At 42.1% G+C, this 11,480-nt stretch overlaps 1 protein-coding gene across 1 annotated transcript in view; it reads left to right on the top strand.

Moving 5' to 3' along the window:
- Positions 1-1,196: 1,196 nt before the first annotated feature.
- Positions 1,197-11,480, top strand: part of LURAP1L (leucine rich adaptor protein 1 like) — a 38,878-nt gene continuing 28,594 nt past the window's right edge. Inside the window, exon 1 of the mRNA XM_080940383.1 lies at positions 1,197-2,100. Coding sequence (XP_080796509.1) covers positions 1,810-2,100 — 291 coding nt within the window. The 5' untranslated portion in view covers positions 1,197-1,809. The remainder of the gene's footprint in view (positions 2,101-11,480) is intronic.

Raw genomic sequence — 11,480 nt, 5'->3', positions numbered from 1 at the left:
TTTTCTTTTTTATTTCATTTAGAAACAGTTAACACATGCAAAGGTCTGGCTCCTTGACAAAACAATTTCAGCAGCGTTTTCCCTGAAATGAGCTATTTCATTCAGAAGGTCTATGCTTTTTCTCCTTTTAAGGTTTCTTAGATGAAGAAGGGAGAAAACCAACTGCAATCCCCATTTCTCTGTGTTGTTTTGAATGAAAAAGCTGAAAGGGAAGAGAGGCCAGAAGAATCAAAGGCACAAACTTCTACTGGTCCCAGGAAAAAAGGGTCAACTTGGAAATACTTCAATGGAAGCCAGAAATTATAGTTTAGTGGGTTGAAAACGCTATGCTTGATTCTCCTTGACACAACACAATGTTCAAACAATCTACGGACTTTACGCACGGGACTCCAGATTAATAGTTTACAAAGTGTGGTTCTTCCTAAATAGCAGTAAATTATAGGTAACTTATCAAAGAAAACAAGCATGATTTCAGTTGTTATTCTCAGAGTTTCTCTTCCATAATTAAAGAGAGAGGATTCAGCGTTTTCCTCAATTTAAATTTTAAAATTTCCTGCGCCCTCAATATTCACATATATGTGTATATATGTATGTATGTATATATATGTGTGCATGTATGTATGTATATATATGTGTGTGTATGTATGTATATATATGTGTGTGTATATATATATATTTATATATATATGCTCTGGCTATCCTATGATTTATTTCTACTTGGGGTGTATACTGGAATTTTCGTAAGGTAGTTATATCTCATTGCACATTTCACTGGAATATTTATTGATTGAATTTCCCCGTTCTTTGGGAAGTTATTGGGCAAGATTTCTAACCCTATGTATATTGGCTTTTAGGAAAGTTGAAGAAAATTTAGCCATTTTCCTGTCTCTAAGGTTAAAACTGTATTCTTCCGGTGGTAGCTGTCAGGGTACTTTAGCAGGACAATATTTAACTCAGTAACCAAAACATAGGTATTTCAAAGCTGAGGCAAAACTTGCATGTCAGTTTCTTAGCTTCAGGATTGGGAAAATGTTGCTGCTCTTCTTGTCTGTGACATACGGTACAAGGGTTGGCTCTGCTTTGGTCCACCTGCCAGCCGAGTTTAAAGTTTCCGAGGCTCTGAGGAACACAATGACTTGGATGAGACAACCTAAAAGGGAAGGACACTGCTACAGCAGCCAGGAAGCCCTTGAACCCCAGCTAAGCTAGCCGTGTCTTTCTTGTCTTTTTTCTTTCTAAATATTTTTAAATTCGTCTATACCGCCTACCCACACGACGAACCCACCTCTTTCACTGATCAGAGATTTTTTTTTTCCTGACCGTCCAAGATAGTCTGATCCTTGGCGACATATGGCTGAAAAATGAAACGACCCGGGAGTGTGGCCACATCGTTATCCTGTGTGGTGTAATACCAGATGGGCACCGTGAACGGCGCAGGGATGTGAATGGACAGTTTTGAAATGGGAATTTCCCCCCATCGAGCAGGTTCCATTTCCCTCTTGGGTCTCTCGGTATAACGCACTAGCTTTTTCCCTTCTCTGCGGTATCAATTAACTCAACTTGCTGGTGGAGTGGCCAGAGAGGAAGGAATGAAGCGATCTGGCTAATCTTACTGGCTGCGGAGCGGCAGAGCCTGAAACTGCGGCCGGGTGCAGATCTGCCCACTGCGCCCGGGGCATGGAGCGCACCGGCGCCCGCGGGGACCCAGGCCGGGCCGGGGGAACCCAGTGTTGAGCTCCGGAGCCCGCCAGGCCGCCACCTTCTCGCGCCCTCTGCCTTGACTGTCTGTGTCGCCCCTCGCAAAGAGTCATGGAAGACGGCCCGCTGCCAGACCTCAGAGACATCGAGCTGAAGCTGGGGCGCAAAGTGCCCGAGAGCCTAGCGCGCTCGCTGCGCGGGGAGGAGCCCGCGGCCCGGGAAGGGGCTGGGGACCCCAGCGGGGTTGGTGGGAGCTGCAGTAGCAGCAGCAGCTGCAGCAGCTTCGCGCCCTCCGTGTCCTCCTCGTCTTCATCCTCCCCTGCCTCTGGCTCTCCACGACGTAGCCACCCCAGCGCCCTGGAGAGGTTAGAGACCAAACTGCACATCCTCAGGCAGGAGATGGTGAGTGTGATGCGTCAGTGGCGACCTAGGGACCCCCGAGGCCTGGGAACCGAGAGGGGCGGCGCAGGAGCTGGGGAGAAGGCAGAAGGAGGTGAACGGGAGCGCGCCTCTGGACTCGGCTACAGCTAAGCTTGAACCCTGAGGACTTTGCTCCGTCACGGGGTGCCCTGGCAGCTCAGTTGGCTCCACTCTACTTTCTGATAGTGCCAGTCACTGCGCACCAGGCTGCAGCTGCCAGCCGCAGATTCTCCCGCACTAGCCTGCTGAAGGCCCGCAGTTAATTGCGCGGGTCTGGGCCTGCTGTGAGTGGTTTATGTTTTTTGCCTTGGTTCAAAGGGTGGTTTAGTCCAAGGCACTTAGCACAGAAATGCCTCCCAGCTGGCCGGGAGGTGGCGCGGCGGGGTCCCTGCAGCCTGCCTTGGTAGTTTGCTCTCCTCCACCCTCCTCTTGTAGCAGCTGCAGCTGTCCCAAGGCCACTGTTAAGTAGATTCGCCACAGCTGGTTCTGAAAACAATGGCTCCTCGCCCTTGAAGTGCGGGTGAATGGCTTGTTTCACTGTTTTGATCCTGGAGAGCAGGTGACCCTGAGCTTAGGGATTTGCTAATGACTGCCTCCTACCCTTTCCTCTAGTCCTCAATCAGCACTTGTTTTCTCTACCGCTTCTGTTAACCTAGGATTAGGACAAAGGGTCAAGTGGGTCTAAGCCTAAAACTAAGGCATTCATTCATTTGCCTTGAGCTCTTGGGCGAGTCTTGGCCTCTACAGATCTCAGTTTGTAATCTTTACAACGAAGAGCTGATTGGAGGAAATTATCTCTTTCTAAGCCTTTTGAAGCAAATGGCCACACACCAATGGCATTTTCTAACAACTTGGAGAGGAGGATAATTTCAACAGTGGCCCTCAGTCTCCCAGTGTGAGGTGACTACTACCAAAGTAGTCTGTGGGGGTTCACATCTAAGTGTCCTTCCGTTCTTATTTCCTGCGATAGGGAGACCCCAGTGATAAATTCCAAGGGGGGGAAAAAAGCAGTCTTCAGAGATCGTGACCTAGTAAAACACTGTAGAATATAACTCTAAAGACCCTCACTAGATCTCTAAACCTGGTCTACTTGAAGACTTCATGTGTTCAATACTCGATTACCATTTGAAAAGGTTTTAGATCGTGATATATATATATATATGTATATATATATATATATACACATATATACATACATATATATATGTATATATGGATATATACTTTGTGCATTAATTACTACTCATATTTCACTGCCTAAATATACATATACATGTTATACATATTGATCAGTCCAAATATTTAGTGCAAGTTACCATATCTTAGTAAGCAATGAGCTCTGAATATATACAATAAAAAAAAATCAAAGGAAGTGAGATTGATTAGACCCCAAGCGTCTCAAACATCTACCAAGTTCAGAGTCAGTACTGGTCTAGGCGGTGGTTCTCAACCTGTGGGTCTAGACCCCATCTGAGTTGACATATCAGCTATCTTGCATATCGGACCCCTACATTAAAACTAGTAACAGTAACAACGTTACAGTTATGAAGTAGCAATGAAATAGTATTATGGTCTAGGGTCACCACAACATGAGGTTGAGAATCACTGTCCTCAGAGGATGTAAAGATGCTAGCTCCTAAGTCTGATGACCTGAGTTTGATACCCGGGATTCATTTGGAGAATCAGTTCCCACAAGTTGCTCTCTGACTTCCAAATAAGCACAATGGTGTCATGTGCACAAGTATGTACACCTCACACACTAAGTCCATGAATGTTAAAAAGAAGAAGCAACTTTTCCATCAGTGAATTTGCCCCATAAGGGCTTTCCAATTTCTTACGCTTATTTGGCTTTTAATTGTAATCTTGAATTCTGTAGAATAAGGGAAACTGGTCATTTTCCACTAGAACTATCTACCAGACATCTGCTTTTCCTAATGAAAATTTCCAAGTTGATAAAACATTCTTTCTGCTATGTCTTGCTATTTATAATGATCATGATGTATCACATTTTAAAACAAAATTTTTATTTTACATGTTTGAATGGTTTCTCTGAATGAATTTCTTACACTGCATTCATACCTGGTGTCCTTAAATGCCAGAAAACAGTGTTGTACAAACCAGAACTGAAATTACAGACAGTTGTAAGCTACCACATGGGTGCTGGAACTGAACACGGGTCCTTTGAAAGAGCAACAAAGTGCTCATAACTGCCTAACCATGACTCTAGTGTTAATCTAGTGTTAAATTTTGAAAAGACAAATGGACAATAGCAATACATTAATGAATCATCACTGGACTTTCTCTGTGAGGTCACAGGGCCTGTAGACTTTAGAAAAATGCATGCCATGATTCCTGATTTGGAATAAACTCCTGTGTTCTAATAAAAGTCTCCATTGAGTCAGTCTTTCAAACACTAGCTTCATTTAGAAAGCAAAGGAGGCATATCCACTTTAGCTATGCACAGGTACATGTGCAGGGTGACATCATGTGACTTCAAGTGCCTTCCTCCATCGGTCTCTATCTTGTATATTGAGGCATCCATCTTCCGTTTGTCTAGTCTAGCTAGCTAGCCAGTCCCCTGGATGACAGGAATACATCTGGTGTTTATGCGGATGCTAGGGACCCTAACTCTGGTCCCCATGCTTGTGAGGCAAGCACATGTCCCACTAAACACATCTGAAGTCTCCCTCCAGCCCTCTGTCATCTCCATTGATGCTTCCATGAATAACATCTTTTATCCTTGTCTGCAAATGTTGTAGTTGTTGCTCTTAAAAATCTGGAAGGTGGTTTGAAAGGCAGGAAGGTGGATAAAGACATTAAAGTTGGGTAAGAAGCTGTTTCTGGCCAAACTCCTCAATGTTGAAACCCTTCTTAACAAATCAAATAGGGCCATGTATAAGGAAAATATCAATAAAGACGTTTGTAAGCATAACTTGATACAGTAGGCAAAATTTAACTAATGTTAGGATGTTTGGGGTTGGATACTTTAGGATGTTCCATTGAAAAATTTTAATGCAAATGGTTCTTATTTTGAATTTAGAGATTAGGAAGCTTGGCAATACAAGAGAGAAATGTAGAATTGCATGTGAAGCTTATGATGGAACTGGAAGGTTGTATTGGGCTCTGATACAAAGTTTACCCAAGAATCCCATGAGCGGTGGCACCACTTGGGAAGCAGAAGCCGGCAGGCTTCTGTGAACTCCAGAACAGCAAGAGCTACCCAGTGATCCCTTGCCATATAAAACAAGAACAAAACATAATACAACTTACAGATGATAAAACAAAATTTGTGCAGAAGTATTGTTTATTACTTCTCAGCACATTTTTACTTGTCACATCATTTGTACCCAAGATTAGACTACAACATAGGAGGTAGTTTCGTTCACACTCAGAAAAAAAAAAAAAAAACCTTTTTGTCTTGACGTAGAGATGGGTTGGGAATGAAGTCAAAGGCCACACAGTTGGTTAGTAAACAAAATTATCATTTGAAGTTTTGGCACCTGACTTTATGTACTGTGCTCCCCCCTCCGTCTCTATTCCAGAAATTTCTATTTTATTTATTATCTTATGTACACGAGTACACTGTAGCTGTCTTCAGACACACCAGAAGAGGGTATTGGATCCCATTACAGATGGCTGTGAGCTACCATGTGGTTGCTGGGAATTGAACACAGGACCTCTGGAAGAACAGACAGTGTTCTTCACCACTGAGCCCAGATTTTTCTTTTAAAAATATAGTTTAGCTCTTGTAAATCTGTGATATCTCAGTACCTCATAAGATGATAAGAAACCCACAGAACAAGCCCTTGGGATATGTGGCAGGGGTTGTTGTGAGTGTGGTGTAAATTCATTCATCAGTCAGTAATTGTGTGTGTCTCTGTGTGTGTGTCTGTGTGCATGTGTGTGTATGTGTGATTCCTGCCATTGACCTTAGGGAACATGAACAAAATGTCTTCCTTAAAAAAACTCAATACTGTGGTTTTTGTAATGGCTCCATGTGTAAAGGCATTCACTGCCAAGCCTGGCAACCTGAATTTGAGTTTAGAACCTACATGTGAAAGTAGGTGACTATCTCTAACAGTTGTCCTGTGGTCTACAAACACACACACACACCATGGCACATTGGTACGTGCCCTTGCCCTCATACACATCACACACACATACAACAATAAATATTATTTTTAAGTCAGTTTTGAGAGACTTATTTTGGAACCTTCTTTCCACATTATAAGCAAAGATTCACTTTAAACAATTTTCTTAAGATGAAGACTCGATTGGTTATTACTATATGTGACTACATTTATAATCTCATAATATCAGAAACCTTCTTCCACTAAGCTTAGACAAGTTCTATCAAATTTTGCTTTGGTATTTAGTTATCTAGTTTAAAACATATTCTTTCTTCATGAGTTACTCAGAAGACTGTTGAACTATTTCAAAATGGCTGTCTCATAGTTCCAGCTCGTGAATGAAAACCATTTTCATTCATTTACTCTGTGGTAATTCTGACATGAAGAAGGTGATTGGGCAATCAGCAGGCCATAGGAGGTTGAACTAACTAATGCACGGTTCTTCTGATGTTACCTTCCTAGACCACTATTAGTTAGAACGTCTAAGTCGCCGGTGGATGAGAGGCAATGACTGTGGAAGTGACCATGTGGAGCCCAGTCGGGGCCCTCTCCGGTGCAGACCCTTTACAGGTTTTAGGTAGGCAGGAGCCATTGTGAAAGCACACATGAAAATACTGTGTCCTGATTTCCGCATCTGGAGCCATAGTTTGCAGGTTTTAGTATCTTTGAACATAGAAATCTGCAGCTAGTGACTTAGACATTTTTTACTATACCATATCGAATACTGCAACTGGTTGTCAACTTTTGTCTTTAATGGAGCTTTCAGACCAGTGCCTTGGACTAGGTACAGATACATGTATGGGAGAAGGAGTGGGTTCAAGAGGTGGCTTAAGAGTTAAGAGCACCAGCTGCTTCTGTAGAGAGACCTGGTTCAGTTGCCTGTACCCACATTCATACATGCAGGCAAAACACTCAAACACATAAAGTAAAATAAATAAATCTGGATTTTTGAATGAAAAAAAATTACAAATGCTACTAGAACACAAATTAAAACGTGTGAAATAATCTTATTGATTTTTAAACTATGCTCCCTCCCTGTTTTAAATGGTTTATTTTTGTTATTAAAAAAACACTTTAAAATTCCCTCAAAAGCAAGTTTTAATGTTACTAACTTCACACTTGACTTTGGGGTACACTTCAGTATAGGCGAGGAGATTTTTATTACTTGGTTGCCTCTAGGTAGAAGCTGGGAAGTGGAGGCATTTTCCTTAATGAGCTCTCAAGATGGATGAAAAGATAAAATAGGAATATAATTTGGCCAGAGTATGATTACAAGCCAACACGTCAGTGGGCGCCAGATGCTACATTTGAGACAGGGGAGCTTGGCTGTGGATGTGACTCATGAGGATGATCCCTCCTGACTCATAGGTGATTCTAGTAATCATGTAAATTAAGGGTTTAACCTAGGGATAAAGACTCCGGGGGACAGCGAGTTCCCAGCATTAGCTGCTTCTGTCTTCTTGCCCATGAAATGTTCGTATTCTTCATGGAATAAGCAAATCTTTATGAGAAATTCTTTCTTAGTGAGCAGCTCTTGGATTGGCAGCAGCCCTGGTGTCACTTTGCTAGAAGCTCATTGACAATGAACACATAACCTGAAAACCATCACACTTCCACAAATTAATGTCTGAGCGTTCATAGGTGAGAGAGACTGAGAACAACCCAGGAATCAGTTTCCTACCATGTAAGTCCTGGGATTTAACGCAGGTTATCAAATCTGCTAAGCCATGTTGCAGACCCAATAACCCACTACCTTCCTCCCCACCTCCTTTATTTTATTCATTTATTCTTTTTGAGACATGGTCTCACTGCATATGCATAACCCTGGCTGGCCTCAAACTCCAAGACCTGCACTCCTCAAGTGCCCAAGTTAAAGGAATGCTCCACCACACCCACCCTAAGATCATTTTCTAAAAGAAAAGAATTTCCTTCTATGCAGGTTGCATAACAGAAGCACGCTGCATTATTTAAAGAAAGACTCCAAGTTGGGTGGGAATTTTAAAGTCAGAGTGTTCATTCTGTGCTGAAAGAAAAATATGCCTCTTACCTTCCATTGAAGTGAGCCAGCATCTGTTAGTGTGAGATGGTATCACTGGGTCTCTGGACCCACTGGAATGGAAGTTAGAGAGTTTGAACCATCCTGTACGTTATGTTAACAAAAACTCTACAAGAACAGTAAGTGCTCTTAACAGCTAAGCTATTTACCAGCCCCTTCTTTTTTTTTTTTTTTTTCTTTCAATCCTACACTTTTAAAATTCAAATGGTAGGCCTCTGGTTTTCCAGGGCCTTGGTAGACTTTGGAAGGAGTTTTTAAACTCAGGCACGGCCTGGGAAGGTGTTTTCTGAGCAACACTATGGACCTGAATTTAAAGTCTCAGCAGTAAAACCTGTAACCCCAGCTTGGGGTAGGGAAGAGAGAGGAGGAGCCATATTGCTTTTTTGACCCAATAGGCCCATTGTCTAGCTGAGTTGGTGAGCTCAGTGCAGGACCCTGTCTCCCAAATTTGGTGAAGGCCATTCGAAAAAAAATCACTCACCATTGATCATTGATCTCTGTGTTACATACACACACACACACATACACACACACACACACACACACACACACACACACACAGAGAGAGAGAGAGAGAGAGAGAGAGAGAGAGAATGAATAGAATCTATGACAAATTTTGATACCCACTATATAGATATTTTTTTGGCCCAACATAATTCTCCTATGCAGCCCTAACTGGCATGTAAGTATCTATTGAACTCACATAGATTCAGTAAACTTTGCCTCCAGAGAGCAGGGGTTAAAGTTATGCGCCATCATGCCCAGACATATTCATAACTCTTAGAAGCTCATTGATTCAGGTATTTTTCTAAGTTCAACCAGTAAATAGTCTTTCATGGTTCTTTTATTTATGTTAACCATCTATCAACTTACATCTGTCACACACATGTTGTCTCAAAGCATAGCTAGGCTGTTGTGAGTATGTTTTGACATTAGAGACTAATAGCAATGAATTTTCAGGCTTTTTTGCAAAGAGAAGGCAGAGGTAATGTGCTGTCCTATGCACTGGAAGAAGATGCATTGCTGTGGGTGGGATGTGTAGAGAGCACCTCGATAAACTTGATGCCATTGTTGTGGAAGGATGAAAGGTACTCCCTACATAACCTACTCATAAGTGCTACACAAGTGTATCCAGAAGAAATCGCCATAGATTTGTGTCAATGTCTACTTTTCCTGTACATTTTTCACTGCATGTCATCTCTAAAAGTCCAGCAGTACTGAAGAATAGTTCAGTCTGTAAAGTGCTTGCCTCATGATCAGGACCTGAGTTCAATCTCAAGAACCCCTGTAAAAATGGCTGGCCTGTGGTGCATGAGTGAAGGTCTCAGTCCTGGAAGAAAGAAACAGGAGCTCCCTGGAGCTCCTTGGTTAGCCAATCTAGCTTATGTCACCACTTCCTGGACAATGAGAAGCCTCGTGTTAAAGGAAGCTTATGGCCTTCTTAAGGATGACACCAGACATTGCCCTTTGACCTCCACACTCATGTGCATGCTCATACATCCACAGACACACAGACACCTACATCATACATAGCCTCATCAAACTTTGAGCCATCATTATTAATATAGTATTGCTGATGTTATTAATATTAATGTTATTAGTGTAGCCTATTTATAGACTAGAGAAACTAATTATATATACATGACTTATTAGACAGGGCTTTCTAAAGGAACAGAACCAGTAGAATGAATATGCACTATATTTTTTTTTTACAGCAACTTTCTGTTGCTGTAAAAATGTACAATGATCAAAAGCAACTTAGGGAGGAAAAGAATTGTTGTTTCTCATAGTTTATATATAGTCCATCGTGAAGGCCTCAGACTATTGGGGTGGTGCCATCTCTGGGCTGGTAGACCTGGGTTCTATAAGAAAGCAAGCTGAGCAAGCCAGGGGAAGCAAGCCAGTAAGTGACATCCCTCCATGGCCTCTACATCAGCTCCTGCTTCCTGACCTGCTTGGGTTCCAGTCCTGACTTCCTTTGGTGATGAACAGCAGTGTGGAAGTGTAAGCTGAATAAACTCTTTCCTCCCCAACTTGCTTCTTGTTCATGATGATTGTGGAAGAATAGAAACCCTGACTAAGACACCTTGTCAACCTGACAAACACATTACTATTGACTCCTAATTTTTCTTTCTTGATTATTCTCAAGATATGATACTAACATCACAACATAAACAAGTCATAGAATAACTTTAAAAGTTCTACAAACTTTAAACCCTTTAAAAATTCAGTTTCTTCAAAATATCCAAAATCTCTTCAACTGTGGGATCCTATACTATGACTACTACTACTAAATAATAAAAAACTAAATACTTTCACCAAGAGGGAATAAGTAGAGACAATGACAAATGAAGGAAAGCAAAGCCAAAGTCCAAAAGTGTAAACAAAACTGTGCCATATCTGGTCCATGCAAAAAAGGAAATGATGGGGTTGATAAATACTCTAAAGCGGTTGCAAAGCCGGTTACTTGGCAGTTCAGGACAGCCTAAACACTGCTGGCAAGAGGCGTTGAGAAAAAAAAAAAAAAAATCATTCAGCTCCCAGAAAACAGTTTAAAGGTTTTTAGAGAGAAAAATAATCTTTGTCAAGACCGGAGGATTAGAAACAATTAAGGGTATGGAAATTCTTCTATTTTAGGATTGTACATGACCCAAAGGCTACAATCAGAACCTACACTTTCGTCTTCTGCCTCTACAAGGAGACTATAAATTGCATCTCGGGGATAACACACATGGGGCCCTTCATATAACTTGGTTTTATCATTTCGACCTGTGGTTTTAGTCACACTGTAAAACCTAGTGAGTGATAGGCAGGTGAAGACTGAACGAATGGAAATCTTTCTCTCCTGTTGCTGCTTGGAAGACATTCACGTGCCTCTGGCCAAGGCTTTTGATGGAGCGAAAGTCTAACAGACTTATGCAGGTGTCATTTCAGTTGCCACTCCTGATGTGGCAGCACTAGCTCCTGTATCCCAACGTGGTTAGTGGCTCACTCTTTATTCTCCTAGAACATAGTTGGTCCTAAGACATCCCTGTGACTAGTTGATGGGATGCCTATGTCTCCCAATGGCCTAGCGGTTTCCTGAGAGCTAACTGTGGACAGAAGTATACCTCGGTCTATTTCCAGCTTCCATGTTGGGAGTGTGCCAGAAGCCCTTTTCCAGAGTAGAACAAGGA

This window comes from Micromys minutus (assembly GCF_963924665.1).
Source record: "Micromys minutus genome assembly, chromosome: 28".
In the NCBI taxonomy this organism is placed as follows: Eukaryota; Metazoa; Chordata; class Mammalia; order Rodentia; family Muridae; genus Micromys; species Micromys minutus.
The sequence above is the reverse complement of the archived record's forward strand: the minus strand, read 5'-3'. Positions and strand labels throughout refer to the sequence as shown.